Genomic DNA, 19,082 nt, shown 5'->3' with positions numbered 1-19,082 from the left:
GTGGATGCTGACGGTTTTATACATTCAGGTTTAATATGTCAGCCGCCAAATGATGTATTTCTTGTTTTACCTTCACATGCAACACCTGCATCCTCCCAGTGGTGACAGTTGTGTTTTCCCCAAGGGTCTGACTGACACTGCCAAATGGTCGACTCGTGCGAATTACATTCCATCTCATCGAGCCATATGGGCCCAGAACCCGCTCCATATTTCCAGGCGCCATAATAAGATTTGAAAGGTCCACATTTCATTTGTTTGCAGATCACTTCCGCTTCCTTTCTGTAAAGCTTCTCGTAGCACACTGTCCCCCATGTCCCGTTGTACCGCACTTCCACTCTCCCTTCACATCGATGCTCTCCGTTCACCAGGCGCATCTCTTTGTGCTCTGTGAACGAAACGGGTAATATATAGATCATCACAATGTTTCCACCAACAGACAACAAAGATTCTTTGTCGCTGAACAAAAAGGCGCAACTAGTTTAATAAAACAACACATCGCCGGCAAACACTCATCACAGAGGGTTAGTTGGGAAATATAACTGCGTCAGTGAATCACAAAATGAGCTGTTCAGTCAAATTGCCGACAGTGGAGGGGAGGGGAATATGCATCTGGCGGTGAAATGTTGTTGGAGTTGTGGGGAATTGCGAAAGATCAAACACTGAAAGTGGATACTGGTGGGATGGAAGTTAAATGAACGAGGAAACATTGTTCTTGTCCATGATGAGCGGACGCGAGCAGAGATTCCAGAAATAACTGAACGGCAATAATTGGTCAATGCTTCTAGAATCGTTTCGTGAAGAAACCCCACGGATTAACAATTCAAAGGGAACGCTCACTTCTTGACCCGCTGATCCTTTCTTCTAATCCGCCTCCCACATTCCCACTCAAGCTCTGACCCTTCTCTGTGTGACCTCCTTCATTGTAAAATCCGTCGCAATAGATGCTCGAGGTACCAAGTTCCATCTCTGCCTGGGAATTTGAAGTTCCACGGCACTCAATAACGAATTTCTCATAGTTAGGTTTATCGATGTTTCTCTCTGAATGTATGACAACTGTCGTTCCTATCTGTCAGTGGTTGGAGTGGGCGGAGAACAGCTTGAATAGAGGTGCAATTTTTAATGGTGAGAGGGAAGAGCATTACTGTGAGAGGCAAAGATTAAAGAAGTTGCCCGTGCCAAGTTTCCCACACGGGGAATGGCGGGTGCCTGAAACATGCTGCCAGGGTTGGTCGTGGAGGGAGATAGGATATTTACATTTAGAAGGCTTTTCCATCGGCATGTGCATATGCGGGGAATGGAAGGGAATAACAAGGACAGTAGAGAAGATTAGTTCAACTTGGCATTATGTGCGGCGCGGTATTGTGGGCAGAAAGGTATGTTTGTGCGCCGCACTGTTGTTTGTTCTAACTTCCGTAGACCTAGGAAACTGCTGATAGAGAAATCAACAGAGCTGCGCGTGGAATTAGTTTGATGTTGAGTGGGTGACAACTTACTCAGAGTGAAACTTCTGCACCGTTACCCGCAGTCAATGCTCCCTTTGAATGCTGTAAATTATTTATTACATCTCTGGAATGAATCCTCCCATCCCATGCTGCAGGAAATCAGCAGAATGAAGGTACCCTTACCAGAACACTTCACTGTCACATCTTCTTTATGACTGCAATCGTGTTCACCCAGTGGTGCGGAGGGACACTCCCAGAGATATGATTCGTTACCCGAGCATCTTACTTCATCCAACCAAATAGGACCACGACTTCCTCCACAGTATCCAAGAGGTTTATCTTGCAAAGCATATCCACAACCCAGCTGCCTGCAGACCACGTTATCGTCAAGCAGATCCCATAAGTCATTACAAACTGTGCCCCAAGAACCGTGGTAATAAAGCTCCAGTCGTCCAGCACATGTACTTCCACCCCCGGTCAATCGTAATCGGCGGTGGTCTGTTGAATAACAACAAGGGAGTTGATCAAAGGTTTAGGTTATTATTGTCACGTGTACCGAGGTACAATGATCAACGTGTGCATGCAATCTCATCGGATCAATAGATACTATACATAACTACAAGCAAGTCAAACTCAAGTACAATTGATAGAGCAACGGGAAAATAAAATGTGCAGAATATTCTTTTCCGCATCGTGGCGCACCAGTTCTATCTACAAAGTCCGAAGTCCGCAATGGGGTAGAGGTGAATCGGACAGTATCCTAGCTTATGGAAGGACCGTTCATAAGCCCGATAACAGAGGGGAAGAAATTAAAACAAGGGGTCCCCTATGTAATTGCACTTTATGTCTGTCACTTGGTCAGAATTTCTGAATCTGCTTAAGCAATTATATTCAGAAAGAATTTTACATTTAGCTCGGATTTAGCTCAGAGAAAATCTAAAGTTGAAACATAAAATGCTGGAAGCCTCGGCGTGTTTGTTACGGTCTGCACCCACAGACTGGCTCTCCGACTTCAAACCCTGCAGAGATACATACATGGACATCACGATCGTCCCAGCTAGGTGACCATGGCGACCGATTTCTTGGTTCGACGAAACTGCCATCAGGACCACACTCGGTTCACAGTGGCAAGCAGAGACCATGCCATTCGGTGGTTTTAAATTATTCAGATAAAACCGGATGTCTTCAAGGTCTGGGCCATGGGCTCCTCGTGTCTCCACTGGGGGCGCTCAGCCGCCAGGGCTGTCAGGCGAGGGGGTGGACCAGACGATGGGGAAGCGACCAACATGGCGCTGTGCCTTGTTGTCAAAGCGCCCGATTGTCCGTTCACAATGATGGTCAGGAGAGCTCAGTGAGAACGGGGTGATGACGTCCGGAATAACCCGCGCACGCGTAGAATTGCTCATTGGAAGCAGGCCCCGAAATCCCCGTTTGACTGGAGAACAGCCCCGCAAAACCACCAGCTGTCCCTCCGAAATATCTATATAACAATTACAGCACGGAAACAGGCCATCTCGACCCTTCAGGTCCGTGCCGAACACTTACTGTCACCCAGTGCCATCTACCAGCACTCAGACCATAACCCTCCATCGCTTTCTCATCCATATACCTATCCAATTTATTTTTAAATTATATGATTGAACCTGCCTCCACCACTTCCACTGGAAGCTCATTCCACACAGCTACCTCTCTCTGAGTAAAGACATTCCACCTCATGTTACCCCTAAACTTTTGTCCCTTAATTCTCAAATCATGTCCTCTTGTTTGAAACTTCCCTACTCTCAATGGGAAACGTTTATCCACGTCATCTCTGTCTATCCCACTCATAATTTTAAAGACTTCTTTCAAGACCCCCATTAACCTTCTGCGCTACAAAGAATGCGCAGAACTGCGCTAACTTGTTCAACCTTTCTCTGTAACTTAGGTGCTGAAACCCAGGCAACATTCTAGTAAATCTCCTCTGTACTCTCTCTAATTTGTTGACATCTTTCCTGTAATTTGGCGACGAAAATTGTACACCATAGTCCAGAATTGGCCTCGCCAATGCATTGTACAATTTTAACATTACATCCCAACTTCTATACTCAATACTCTGATTTATAAAGGCCAGCACACCAAAAGCTTTCTTTACCACCCTATCTACTTGAGATGCCACCTTCAGGAAACTATGCACAGTTATTCCTAAATCCCTCTGTTCAACTGCATTCCTCAATTCGCTACCATTTACCATGTATGTATTATTTTGATTTGTCCTGCCAAGATGTAGCACCTCACACTTATCAGCATTAAACTCCATCCGCCATCTTTCAGCACACTCTTCCAAATGGCCTAAATCTCTCTGTAGACTTTGAAAATCTACTTCATTATCCACAACACCACCTATCTTCGTATCATCTGCGTACTTACCAATCCAATTTACCACACATTATCCAGATCATTGATGTATATGACAAACAACAGTGGACCCAGCACACATTCCTGAGGCACCCCACCATTCACCGGCCTCCAAACTGAAAAACAGTTAGAAACATAGAAACATAGAAATTAGGTGCAGGAGTAGGCCATTCGGCCCTTCGAGCCTGCACCGCCATTCAATATGATCATGGCTGATCATCCAACTCAGTATCCCGTACCTGCCTTCTCTCCATACCCTCTGATGCCCTTAGCCACAAGGGCCACATCTAACTCCCTCTTAAATATAGCCAATGAACTGGCCTCGACTACCCTCTGTGGCAGGGAGTTCCAGAGATTCACCACTCTCTGTGTGAAAACAGTTCTTCTCATCTCGGTTTTAAAGGATTTCCCTCTTATTCTTAAGCTGTGACCTCTCGTCCTGGACTTCCCCAACATCGGTAGCAATCTTCCTGCATCTAGCCTGTCCAACCCCTTAAGAATTTTGTAAGTTTCTATAAGATCCCCTCTCAATCTCCTAGATTCTAGAGAGTATAAACCAAGTCTATCCAGTCTTTCTTCATAAGACAGTCCTGACATCCCAGGAATCAGTCTGGTGACCTTCTCTGCACTCCCTCTATGGCAATAATGTCCTTCCTCAGATTTGGAGACCAAAACTGTACGCAATACTCCAGGTGTGGTCTCACCAAGACCCTGTACAACTGCAGTAGAACCTCCCTGCTCCTATACTCAAATCCTTTTGCTATGAAAGCTAACATACCATTCGCGTTCTTCACTGCCTGCTGCACCTGCATGCCCACTTTCAATGACTGGTGTACCATGACACCCAGGTCTCGCTGCATCTCCCCTTTTCCTAGTCGGCCACCATTTAGATAATAGTCTGCTTTCCTGTTTTTGCCACCAAAATGGATACCCTCACATTTATCCACATTATACTGCAGTTATCCACCATTGCTCTCTGGTATCTCCCATTCAGCCACTGTTCAATCCATCTTGCTACTCCACTATTAATACCCAACAATTGAATCTTCTTAACCAACCTTCCATGTGGAACGTTGTCAAAGGCCTTACAGAAGTCCATATAGACAACATCCACCGCTTTACCCTCATCAATATTCCTCGTAACCTCTTCAAACAATTCAAGAACATTAGTCAAACATGATCTTCCAGGCACAAATTCATGTTGACTGTTCCTAATCAGACACTGTTCATCCAGATGATTATATATATTATCTCTAAGTATCCTTACCAATAATTTGCCCACCACTGAAGTCAAACTAACAAGTTTATAATTGCTAGGTTTACTCTTAGAACCCTTTTTAAACAATGGAACAACATGTGCAGTACCACTATCCTCCGGCACCATTCCCGTTTCTAATGACATTTGAAATATTTCTGTCATAGCCCCTGCTATTTCTAGACTAACTTCACTCAATGTCCTAGGGAATATCCTGTCAGGACCTGGAGACTTATCCACTTTTATATTTTTCAAAAGTGTCAGTACTCCCTCTTCTTAGATGTTCATAGTTTCCATAGCTACCATACTTGTTTCCCTTACCTCACATAATTCAATATCCATTTCCTTGGTGAACACCGAAGAAAATAAATTGTTCAATATCTCCCCCATTTCTATTGGCTCTGCAGATAACTGTCCACTCTGACTCTCTAATGGACCAATTTTATCCCTCGTTATCCTTTTGCGATTAATATAGCTGTAGAAACCCTTTGGATTTACTTTCACCTTACTTGCCAAAGCAACCTCATATCTTCTTTTAGCTTTTCTAATTTCTTTCTTAAGATTCCTTTTACATACTTTATACTCCTCAAGCACCTCATTTACTCCATGCTGCCTATAATTATTGTAGATCTCTCTCTTTTTCCGAACCAAGTGTCCAATTGCCCTTGAAAACCATGGCTCTTTCCAATTTCCACTATTTCCTTTCAACCGAACAGGGACATAAATATCCTGTACTCTTAAAATATCACCTTTAAATGTCCTCCATTTCTCTTCTACATCCTTCCCATAAAACAAAATGTCCCAATTCACTCCTTTTAAATCCTTTCACATCTCCTCAAAGTTACCTTTTTCTCCAATCAAAAATCTCAACTCTTGGTCCAGTTCTGACCTTCTCCATAATTATATTGAAACTAATGGTATTGTGATCAATGGACCCGAATGCTCCCCAACACATACCTCCGCCACCTGACCTGTCTCATTTCCTAACAGGAGGTCGAGCACTGCCCCTTCTCTAGTAGGTACCTCTATGTCTTGCTGCAAAAACACCGGAAGTGGCGACGTTGCCTTGCAGCTGCGGCTCGCCTGCAGACCGTTTGTCCTTTCTTTTTTGTTTTCTTTTGTCCCGTTTTTACAGTTTGTTTCGGTTTAATTTAGTTGTGCATGTGTGGGGGAGGGGGTGGAAGGACATGTTTTTTTGACTGTTCCTTCGGGGGGATGCGACCTTTCTTACCATATCTCCCGTCTACGTCTCAGTCTGCGCCGAGGCCTATAGTGGAGCTGGCGGCCTCCAACTGGGACCGACCTCGAAGCTCCGGAGATAGAGCCGGACTTACCAACGCGAGGCTGGCCGACTTCGGGGCCGTGATGGCGTTGCGACCCGTCTTCCGACCTGACTTCGGAGCCTCGGAGGCTCGGCCGCGGGCCAGTGGACGACATCATCGTCGGGACCTCGCAGGTCACAGGTTAGTGACCTGTTTTTCCGGAGCTCCCGCAACACAGCTTCGTCCGCTGGACTGGAGGGCGGCAGCTGCGACCGCCCCGGGCCCCGGAGTCTGAACCGGCCCGTTCGCGGAGCTCGGATTCAGCCGCGGGACTTCCTTACCACCACCCGGCGGGTTCACAACATCGGAGGCCTGGATCGCCTCAGCGCAGAGGGAAAGCAAAGAGGGAAGAGACAAAGACTTTGGGACTTTTGCCTTCCATCACAGTGAGGAGTTGCCTGGTGGACTCACTGTGGTGGATGTCAAACTGTGTTGAGTGTGTGTTTTGTTATTTATTCTATGTTATGACTGCAGGCTAAACCATTTCGTTGTACTGAAAAGTGCAATGACAATAACATTGAATCTGAATCTGAATCAGAATCTGAAAAAAGTATCCTGCACACATTTTACAAACTCCAAACCATCCAGCCCATTTACAGAATGTTTTTCCCAGTCTATGTGTGGAAAATTGAAATATCCCACAATCACTACCTTGTGCTTTCTACTAATATCTGCTATATCCTTACATATCAGCTCTTCCAATTCTCGCACTCCATTAAGCGGTGTTGCGTAGGGAATTGAAGAATGTAGGTGAACAGAGGGATCTGGGAATAACTGTGCACAGTTCCCTGAAAGTGGAATCTCATGTAGATAGGGTGGTAAAGAAAGCTTTTGGTGTGCTGGCCTTTATAAATCAGAGCATTGAGTATAGAAGTTGGGATGTAATGTTAAAATTGTACAAGGCATTGGTGAGGCCAATTCTGGAGTATGGTGTACAATTTTGGTCGCCTAATTATAGGAAGGATGTCAACAAAATAGAGAGAGTACAGAGGAGATTTACTAGAATGTTGCCTGGGTTTCAGCAACTAAGTTACAGAGAAAGGTTGAACAAGTTAGGGCTTTATTCTTTGGAGCGCAGAAGGTTAAGGGGGGACTTGATAGAGGTTTTTTAAATGATGAGAGGGATAGACAGAGTTGACGTGGAAAAGCTTTTCCCACTGAGAGTAGGGAAGTTTCAAACAAGGGGACATGACTTGAGAATTAAGGGACTGAAGTTTAGGGGTAACATGAGGGGGAACTTCTTTACTCAGAGAGTGGTAGCTGTGTGGAATGAGCTTCCAGTGAAGGTGGTGGAGGCAGGTTCGTTTTTATCATTTAAAAATAAATTGGATAGTTATATGGATGGGAAAGGAATGGAGGGTTATGGTCTGAGCGCAGGTATATGGGACTAGGGGAGTTTATGTGTTCGGCACGGACAAGAAGGGTCGAGATGGCCTGTTTCCGTGCTGTAATTGTTATATGGTTATATGGTTATATGGTTACACCTTTCCCATTTCTCAGTTCCACCCAAATAACCTCCCTAGACGACCCCTCTAATCTATCCTGCCAAAGCACTGCTTTAATATCTTCCCTGACAAGCAATGCAACACTTCCACCTCTTGCACCTCCAATTCTGTCACCCCTGAAGCAACGAAATCCTGGAATATTTCGTTTCCAAAAACAGCCATCCTGCACCCATGTTTCACTGATCGCCACAACATCATACTTCCAGGTGTCAATCCAGGCTCTAAGATCATCCGCCTTTCTTACAATGCTCCTAGCATCAAAATATACACATTTAAGTAACCCACTGCCTCTTATTCTCTGTTTATTATCCTTTTCTTTTTTCTCCCCTACATGTTGGGTCTGAGTGCTTCCCTTCTCTGTCTCCTGCCTCACACACTGTCTACTAGCTTTCTCTATTTGAGTCCCTCCCCCCAACCGTTCTAGTTTAAAGTCTCCCCAGTAGCCTTTGCAAATCTCCCCACCAGGATATTGGTCCCCCTCGGGTTCAAGTGGACCCCGCCCTCTTTGCACAGCAAACACCTTCCCCAAAAGAGGTCCCAATGGTCCAGAAACTTGAATCCCTGCCCTCTGCACCAGTCCCTCAGCCACGCATTTAACCTCCACCTCACTACATTCCTACTGTCACTGTCGCGTGGCACAGGCAGTAATCCTGAGATTGTCACTTTTGCGGTCCTTATCCTAACTCCCTAAATTCTCTTTCAAGGCCACTTCGCTTTTTCTACCTATGTCATTGGTACCTATATGTACCACGACCTCAGGCTCCTCTCCCTCCCATTTTAGGATATCTTGGACACGTTCAGACACATCCCAGACCCTGGCAACAGGGAGGCAAACTACCATCCGGGTGTCCTGACTGCGTCCACAGAATCGCCGATTTGACCCCCTAACTATAGAGTCCCCTATTACTATTGCCCGCCTCTTCTTTTCCCTACCGTTCTGAGCAACAGGGCCGGTCTCTGTGCCGGAGGCCCGGCCGCTGGCGCTACCCTGAGGTAGGCTGTCCACCCCAACAGTACACAAACAGGAGTACTTATTCCCAAGGTGTACAGCCGCCGGGGGACTCTCTAATCCATGCCTCGACCCCTACCCGTGACCCACTTGTCTGCCTCCCGAGGTCTTGGAGTGACTATCTCTCTGTAACTCATCTCTATGTCCTCCTCGCTCTCCCTGACCAGACAGAGGTCATCGAGCTGCTGCTTCAGGTTCCTAACATGGTCCCTTAGGAGCCCCATCTCGACGCACCTGCCGCAGATGTGGACGTCTGGAAGGCAATCAGACTCCATGACTTCCCACATCTGACATCCAGAACAGTAAACTGTCCTGGCACTTATTCTCCCCCCTTACCCATGATACAATACAAAGTACTGGAAGAAATCAGCAGGGCCGGCAGTAACTAGGGTTACTCCCAGTCAGCTGCTTCCTTTAGTCCGCTTCCACCAATCCGCGGCTTCCTCAAGCCAACAAATTTTGAAATATGATGGAGCGTTGCAGAGGGGGCCTCCGATTTTAAACTCAACGCCCGGACGCTGCTCCAACCGCTCTTGGGCCTGGTGTGATATGTTGTTCCACACCACACCAGGGCGTTTCTTGTGTAGACTTCTCCATCACACGCTTCACTCCTCACCATCGCCTGCCGTTGTATATTGTCCCCAGTGTGTAAGTGAGTTGTAGTCTGGGGGTGGCAGTTGCCGGGAGGACACAATGGACATCGTGTAAAAGGGGATTTGATTATTGGCGCGGAAATTATGAGCCCTAGAGCCAGATGCCGATCTACATATTTCTACAACTCAAAATTCCTTGTCTTTATTAATCTTTCACAAAGTTTAACATTTTTATATTTCAAACTTTGTTGCAATATTCACCTGAACACAGGACCCCAACGCCGTTGCTGTCAGTGAGAAACTGATTCATGGTAAATGTGCTGCAATTTCGGAGCTGCGTCTCGTCCCCTTCACAGTCAACGTCGTTCACCCACACGGGCAGCTCACTCTCTCCGTACCTTGAGGAATTGTAGGCGAATATGACGGAGCCGCAGCCCAACTCTCTGCAGACCACGTTGGAATCATTGATGTTCCAGGAGCGATCCTGTACTCTCCCCCAGCTGCCATTGTGGTAAACCTCCACTCGGCCGTCGCAGCGGCTGCCCCCATTGCTCAGTCTCAGAGACCAACTCTCATCTACAAAACGAAACAGGTTGACTGAAAAATGTAAACTGAAGCCAAAACATTCCACACATTATCAACATGTAGCTGGTTAGCTACTACTTGTAAGGGTTGGTTGCTGCCACAGTTTCCCACATGTCATTTCGGCAGATAAACAGCACTAGTCACTAGCCTCTGCGTACACAAAAAAGCACAACGAGTAATATATGTGTCCAACCTGGAGAGCCGGGTCCAGCAACAAGAAAAACAACAGTCTATTGATGAAACACCAGTAAACGATAGTCACCCATTCATCAAATAGCTAATGTGCTGATCAGAAATGAATGCGTACGCTCTGCGGGTCCCGCACGTCGCTTTTCCAGACCTTGGGCGGAGTATTTTGGAATTCTTCCTTTCATTATGTTCGCTATCAGTAATGGGAAGTGTTCAGTGGGTCATATAATCTCGTTAAATAATGAATTTCCCGTTTCCAATTCTACATTGAAAACCCGCGAAACCGTGCCAGTGTCTCCTCTTACTCGCCCACTAGTAGGTCACAAAGCGTCTAATCGCGCATCCAAAGTAAAACCCATGGCACATTGCTGCTGCAAATATAATTTATTTATATGTAGGAAGGAACTGCAGATGCTGTTTTAAACCGAAGATTTAATTCTGGAGTAACTCAGCGTAACAGGCAGCATCTATGGAGAGAATGAGTGCCTGTGTATTTTACTTCGGAGTCACGTGAGTGATTCCGTGATGAACCCCGCCAGAGCGCACGCGTGTCATTGCGCCTTAGCGCATGGCGCGATGATTGACTTGCAGGCGAGCTGCTCCTGCCAGCGGTAAGTTTGAACCTGAAGGTAAGTTTTTAAGTTTATTCCCAGGTTATGTTTTGTCTTGTAGGAATCTCTCCTTACAGAGTTTCTTGTTTCGGGGCGCAGTCCGGACGGGCCGCGCGGTAACCTTTATGGACCGCGGGGATATGCCAGTCACGGACCGCTGGGAAGCCCGGTCACGACGTCGGGGAATCCCGGCCACGGACCGCGGGGAGCCCGCTACGGAGACCGCGGAAGTGCGGGTAACGGGCGGCAGTCGAATTCACCTTCTGAGTCGCTGGCGGTGGAGCCAGCGGCTTCAGCCTGATGCCGGTAGCACCTAGGCAAACCCGCTTGGAGGGTAAGCCACAAAGAAAGTCTGTACGGCCCATTGACTCAAACGAGATGGGCTAGGAGAATTCATGATGGAGAGGACCCTCTCCTTCAATGGGTAGCGTCTTTGAACGCTTTAACCCACATGGAGCACCTGATGGAGAGGTGCTCCACAATGATATGCTCCTAAGGAGGGAGTTCTATCACCGCGAGTCTCCTCGGGGGCCCACGGCAACGGCACCTGATTCAAGGCTGCATAATGTCTCCCTCTGTGTGGAGGGGAGCATTCGGGGTCATTTCCTGTTTGACTCAGAGCAAAATCTTGATAAAGGTCCGTAGGAGGGGCTGTCAGCGCAGGTATCCTCAGGGGCCTGCGGCAGCACCTGTTTTCAGGGCTGCCTACGAATCTCCCTTGCTGTGAAGGTGAGTGCGAGTGGTCAGTGTGTAACTGACTTCAAATTCGAAGTATGTCCGTGGAACATACTGGAGCACATGCATATGGCTCCAAGGAAATCCTCGCAAACCAACGGGTTACTGCCGTGGGCAGAAAACCCGGAAGGGTCCAGCGTTCCCCTCACCGCCGGCAGTGAACAGCGCTATCGGGGGTGATATTGGAGAAAAGAAACTAGCCGCCGAAGTTTCTCTTCAGGTAAGACTTATCCAACAGGTATACCTGGATGAGGAAGCAAAAGCTGTCGGACTAATCAAGGTACCAACAAGCTTCATCATTTCTGCGACGACACACCCCACGCCTCATCGGCAGTAAGCAGTTCACTGAAGCTGATGGCAGATTGAAAGCCGGTCTCAGGAAATATGGAATCCACACACCCTACCAGTTCTACTCTTCAACCAAGGACGGCAATATAACCCACATCAGGGGCCTTTGGGCTTACCATAAGGTAAGGTGGGTGGATCTGGTTCTTCTGAAACATAGGGTATGTGGACCATTTACAATTTGGTAATATTTACACTTGTGGTTTCTACAAATGACAACAATAATAATAATAATAATAATAATAATAATAATAATAATAATAATAATAATAATAATAATAATAATAATAATAATAATAATAATAATAATAATAATAATAATAATAATAATACATTTTATTTGTATAGCGCTTTTCAAGGACTCAAAGTCGATTTACATGGTGAGTCAAGAACAAAACAAAATAGAGCAGTACGACAGAGATGCAAAGGGGAGGGGGACATGGGACTAAGGGTATGCAGAGGTGAAGAGATGGGTCTTGAGGCGGGACTGGAAGATGGTGAGGGACTCAGAAGTTCGGATCAATTGTGGGAGGGAGTCCCAGAGCCTGGGAGCTGCCCTGGAGAAGGCTCTGTCTCCAAAAGTGCAGAGGTTGGATTTCAGAATGGAGAGGAGACCGGCTGAAATGGATCTGAGGTACCGTGAGGGTTGGTAGGGGGAGAGGAGGTCAGTGAGATATGGGGGGGGGGGACAAGTGGTTGAGGGCTTTGTAGGTGAGGACCAGGATGTTGTAGATGATCCGGAGGGAAATGGGAAGTCAGTGAAGTTCTTTGAGGACTGGGGTGATGTGGTGCCAGGATTTGGTGTGGGTAATGAGTCGGGTGGCTGCATTCTGGACCAGTTGGAGTCAGTTGATGTTGCTGGAATTAATGCCAAAGAGAAGAGAGTTACAGTAGTCCAGTCGGGAGGAGATAAAGGCATGGATGAGTCTTTCAGCAGCGGGGGTGTGAGAGAGGGTCTGATTTTGGCAATGTTGCGGAGGTGAAAAAATGATAACGTGAGATTCAGATTCGTTGATAACATGTGATTGGTTTATTTTTCACAGTATACCAGGTTTCCAAGCATGGTTTGGAATTAGGGTCAGAGTTGTATTTCGAGGCAGGCTCAGTATTACGGCCAGGATTGCCTTCCATAGAAACATAGAAACATAGAAAATAGGTGCAGGAGTAGGCCATTCGGCCCTTCGAGCCTGCACCGCCATTCAATATGATCATGGCTGGTCATCCACCTCAGTTTCATGTACCTGTCTTCTCTACCCCCTGATCCCTTTAGCCACAAGGGCCACATCTAACTATCTCTTAAATATAGCCAATGCAATGGTCTCAACTACCTTCTATGGCCGAGAATTCCAGAGATTCACCACTCTCTGTGTGAAAAATGTTTTTCTCATCTCGGTCCTAAAATATTTCCCCCTTATCGTTAAACTGTGACCCCCTTGTTCTGGACTACCCCAACATCGGGAACAATCTTTCTGCATCTAGCCTGTCCAACCCCTTAAGAATTTTGCAAGTTTCTATAAGATCCCCCCTCAATCTTCTAAATTCTAGCGAGTACAAGCAGAGTCTATCCAGTCTTTCTTCATATGAAAGTCCTAACATCCCAGGAATCAGTCTGGCGAGCCTTCTCTGTACTCCCTCTACGGCAGGAATGTCTTTCCTCAGATGTGGAGACCAAAACTGTACGCAATACTCCAGGTGTGGTCTCACCAAGACCCAGTACAACTGCAGTCGAACCTCCCTGCTCCTATATTCAAATCCTTTTGCTATGAATGCTAACATACCATTCGCTTTCCTCACTGCCTGCTGCAACGGCATGCCTACTTTCAATGACTGGTGTACCATGACACACAGGCCTCGTTCCATCTCCCCTTTTCGTAATCGGCCACCATTCAGATAAAAGTCTACTTTCCTGTTTTTGCCACCAAAGTGGATAATCTCACATTTATCCACATCATACTGCATCTGCCATGCATTTGCCCACTCAACCAGCCTATCCACGTCACCTTGCAGCCTCCTAGCATCCTCCTCACAGCGAACACTGCCCCCCAGCTTCGTGTCATCCGCAAACTTGGAGATGTTGCATTCAATTCCATCGTCCAAATCATTAATATATATTTAAATAGCTGGGGTCCCAGCACTGAGCCTTGCGGTACCCCACTAGTCACTGCCTGCCATTGTGAAAAGGACCCGTTTACTCCCACTCTTTGCTTTCTGTCTGCCAACCAGTTCTCTATCCACATCAATACTGAACCCCCAATACCGTGTGCTTTAAGTTGTATACTAATCTCTTATGTGGGACCTTGTCGAAAGCCTTCTGAAAGTCCAGATATAACACAGCCACTGGTTCTCCCTTATCCACTCTACTAGTTACATCCTCGAAAATTTCTAGATGATTCGTCAGACATGATTTACCTTTCATAAATCCATGCTGACTTTGTCCAATGATTTCACCACTTTCCAAATGTGCTGCTATACCATCTTTAATAACTGACTCTAGCAGTTTCTCCACTACCGATGTTAGGCACTTTCAATGACTGGTGTACCATGACACACATGCCTCGTTCCATCTCCCCTTTTCCTAATCGGCCACCATTCAGACAATAGCCTACTTTCCTGTTATTGCCACCAAAGTGGATAATCTCACATTTATCCACATCATACTGCATCTGCCATGCATTTGCCCACTCACCCAGCCTATCCAACTCCCTCCGCAACTCCCTTGTCAATTCTTCCCTTCCCTCCCGTACCACCCCCTCCCGGGGCACTATCCGTTGCAACCGCAAGAAATGCAACACCTGTCCCTTCACCTCCCCCTTCGACTCCATTCAAGGACCCAAGCAGTCGTTCCAGGTGCGACAAAGGTTCACCTGTATCTCCTCCAACCTCATCTACTGCATCCGCTGCTCTAGATGTCAGCTGATTTACATCGGGGGGACTAAGCGGAGGTTGGGCGATCGTTTCGCCGAACACCTCCGCTCAGTCCGCATTAACCTACCTGAACTCCCGGTGGCTCAGCACTTCAACTCCCCCTCCCATTCCCAATCCGACCTCTCTGTCCTGCGTCTCCTCCATTGCCAGAGTGAGCAACACCGGAAAATGGAGGAACAGCACCTCATATTCCGCCTGGGTTGCTTGCGTTCGGTTGGCATGAACATTGAATTCTCTCAATTTTGCTAGCCCTTGCTGTCTCCTCCCCTTCCTTGGCCCTCGAGCTGTCTCCTCCCATCCCCCCGCCCTCGGGCTCCTCCTCCTCCTCCCTTTTTCCTTCCTCTCGCATGCGCAACAGAGATTTTTCAGAATATGGAATTTTGTTACTGTTAAACAACTGATTTCCATTCTCAGGGATCACCGGAGACATTTGAATTTTATCTGAATGGGACAATGATAACAGTTAAAGCGTTGCAAATTGGCCTAACTGCAGCTCCCAGGTTATTTACCAGATTATTAAACCGGTGCTTGGACTGCCAAAATCTCAACAAACACTTGTTCTGGTTTATCTGGATGGTATTCTATACGCTGTATTTTCGCTAAAAGCAACTGTTTCAGCTGCAAACTATAATTGAGAAATTGAGGTTCCTCATCCATTCAGTTAAATTTAAGTTGATGCCAACTAGCGTTGTTGATTATTGGGGATTACCTTTAATTATTAATGTCTCTGTGACTCCGCCCTGGGGCAAGAGATTGGAAACAATTGAAGCCTGTAACAACCTTGTTGTTATGAAGCAGCCTTTTATTCATTAAGTGTAATTGGCAATATAGCAGCTGTGTTTCAGCCGTGTATATTGGACCTTAGCATTATCAGAACTTACAACGTGCAAAGTAGTAACCTCTCAGGTGCCATGTAGGTCATTGTTAACAGAACTATGCTATTACCAGCTGAAGCTACCAAAGTCACAATGGTGGACGAACAATATTAAGCATTGCTCCAGTAGGTTTTGGTCACGAAATCTTCAGTTATATTACAAAACTGATGCTAATGCTCATAGATGAAAAATTATGAATGCCATCTCTAGTCACGGAGGCAGAAGGGATTTGCATGAGTTACCAATATTCCAGTTATTGGTATTAACTATATATAGACACTAAGTGCATTCTATGGGTTAAAGGGTTATTGTGCGAATATGTATAATTTGCATGCTCAATTCCAAGTTGATACACTGTGGTGGTGGCATATGTTAGTCACATAGGTGCAACCCAAGGCAAGGCAAGGTAACTTTATTTATATAGCACATTTCATACACGAGGCAGACTCAAAGTGCTTCACATAAAAACATGTCATACAATAAAATGAAATAATAAAATGAAATAAAACAGAAGAATTAAAAGAAAAGAAAAGCAAAATTAAAAATGCATTATAAAAAGTGCAAAAGTTAAAAGTGCAATGTAGTTAGGATTTAGCTGAAAGCTAAAGTAAACATAAAAGTTTTCAGTCTTGTTTTAAAAGTGGTCAAAGTTGAGGCAAGTCTTAATACTTCAGGAAGTTTATTCAAGCTATTTGTTGCATAGTAACTAAATCCTGCTTTCCCATGTTTTGTATTTACTCTGGGAATCACTAACAGGTTGGTCTCAGAAGATCTTAGCGGTCTAGAGGGCTTATATAGTGGAAGCATGTCAGTTATATACTTTGGCCCTAAACTATGTAGTGATTTATAGGTGAGCAGCAGGATTTTGAAATCAATTCTCTGACATACAGGGAGCCAATGTAAGGATTTAAGAATTGGTGTAATGTGTTCAAATTTTTTGGTCTTTGTTAGAACTCTAGCAACAGCGTTCTGAACAAGCTGTAGCTGCCTGACAGTTTTGTTCGGAAGACCTGCAAGGAGACCGTTACAATAATCTAGCCTACTAGTAATAAAGGCATGTGCAAGTTTTTCTAAGTCTTGAGCTGACATGAGTCCTCTTAATCTTGCTACGTTTTTGAGGTGATAGTAGGCTGATTTTGTTACTGATTTAATCTGACTGTCGAAATGTAAATCTGGATCCATAATAACCCCAAGATTTCTGGCTTTGTTTGAAGTTTTCAGGGACAGAGAGTGAAGGTGTTGGGCTACTTTAAGCCTTTCTTTTTGCACTTTAACCCAGTCAAAGTTCCGGTCATATTTACCTAGCCTAATTTGGCGCTGGTGTATCATCACGTAAAATCAATGACAACACAAAATGGATGTTGGATCACAATGTATTTATGACATTATGGTTCGATAGAACACCAAATATCGATATGTTTGTATCCAGGCTCATTCACCGCTTGCAAAAAATATGAGGTTCACAGTGGCGAGAGATACATCCTCGCTACACGGGGAGGAATGTTATTTTATGTCTTTTTTTCTATTTTGCCTCATCAGTCGTGTCTTGCAATAAATGCAGCAAGATTCCGTTTCAGGGGTTTTCGTACTGTCTGACTGGCCTGTGCAGCCGTGGTTCCCGCTTATGTTGGGAATATAATAGAACCTTATATGGTTATTCTAAACATACAATTTGCTGGTTCAGCCCTGGCCTCGGGAAACCAGCCCCTGCATGATAAAAATCAATTAATTGACTGGCTCGGGTTGTCAGACCGATCACTGTATATGCTCACTGCAGAGTGCAGGGGTAGTATCAAAAATATCAATACATTTCCCCTTCAGGAGATGGGAAGCGTTTGTTTAAATTCTATGGTACAAATTATACGGCACGGATTACTGACGTCTTGGCGTTCATTTTAAATTAGTAATTGACAATAAATTAATTTATAAAACCATTAACTGAGCCCAACGGGCCTTCTCATCATATTTCCTGCAGCAAGCGGGACCCACTCTGTCGGGCCTCACTCTCTGATATCCAGTATATAAAGGATATCTTTAACACAGGTTCTTCCAGGCCCAAGCACACGGAAGTATGCGATATTGACATTGTGTTAACACTACAACACCAGGGGGCTCCAACTACATCATTATCTTTGACCTGGCTCTCATAAGGTAGTTATCCTCAGGGCGCTGTCTCGGCGCAACGGGTCCACTCACTACATAAATTGCGACTGGACAGGATGGTTACATCTGCAAATAATATAATATTTAGCGTTTATGATTTAGTTAAGTAGAGCAGGCCAGGGGCGTCAGGTCTCAAACAAGTTCTCATGGCATACCCCATGAACCTTCGGTTAAGTGTGGTCACACATTTACAACAATACGTCAAGGTCACCTAGAGCCTTAGAGGCTCTGGTACGAGCAATGTTTGGTAGTTACGAAAAACCTCATAAGAAGATATCAGTTCAGACCATCTTCAGGTGGTTAAAACGGAGTTTTGGCTTATGCAGGAGTAGATACTAATATTTTCTCATCTCACTCCACTCGGGCTGCTACAACATTAGCAGCAAGGGTAATGGACGTTCCGCTGGACCACATCCGAGCGACCGTTCTAGTAGCATTGTTACAAAATTTTGCGATTTAAAAAATCAAGTCTGTAATTTATCCCATCAGATAAAGTATAAAAAGAAGTTTAATTTGACACCTAATTCACTTTCATATCTCAAGTATTTGAAAAGTTATGGCCATTTTCATACTCGGAAATTAGCATCTTGTTCCCTATTGATTGTCTATGGACATAACAAAAAAGCTGTGATCGTGTGCAGTCAAAAGCCCATAACCTTCTTAAAAATTAAGAGAACTGAATGAAATGTTCAGTTATCGTAGATTGAACCATTCTGAAACAAATATAAAATAATCTTACTTGGATGACCTGAAATTAAAGCATATAATTAGTTAGTTACCCAAGTGTAGCTAATTTCAAACTTCAATTACTAGATCGAAACATCTATCCATTTCTTAATAAATGATTAACATTTTTAAATAGCCTGTGTCCAAATAATATTCATAAATAATTCACAATAAAACATGATTTTTAAATCTCATTTACATTAATTTATAGGCCAAATGGAAGGAATTTAGTGTTCAATTGCTGTAAATTAAAGTCCATTTTAAATCAGCTTTCTAGTGGGATCCTGTGAACGCGCTGGTTTAGAACGTTCACATTGCGCTAGATTTGTGCCCTCAAATGCCCAGAAAAATACTGCGGGATATAATGGGCCCAAAATGAGCTGCTCGCAATATTAAACTTTGTATAAA

The 19,082-nt window shown here is 45.1% G+C and overlaps 1 protein-coding gene across 1 annotated transcript; it reads right to left on the bottom strand.

The window, feature by feature from the left end:
• Positions 1-149: 149 nt before the first annotated feature.
• On the bottom strand, positions 150-2,730 carry LOC116967290 (scavenger receptor cysteine-rich type 1 protein M130-like; the record flags this gene model as incomplete). The annotated part of the gene is made up of 3 exons (XM_033013789.1): positions 2,619-2,730; positions 1,626-1,940; positions 150-385 (listed from the first exon to the last, which is right to left on the bottom strand). Coding segments are annotated over exons 1-3 (663 nt in total), but the record flags the coding sequence as incomplete, so codon positions are not given.
• Positions 2,731-19,082: the final 16,352 nt, after the last annotated feature.

Source organism: Amblyraja radiata, chromosome 39 (genome assembly GCF_010909765.2).
Source record: "Amblyraja radiata isolate CabotCenter1 chromosome 39, sAmbRad1.1.pri, whole genome shotgun sequence".
Taxonomy (NCBI): domain Eukaryota; kingdom Metazoa; phylum Chordata; class Chondrichthyes; order Rajiformes; family Rajidae; genus Amblyraja; species Amblyraja radiata.
The sequence above is the reverse complement of the archived record's forward strand: the minus strand, read 5'-3'. Positions and strand labels throughout refer to the sequence as shown.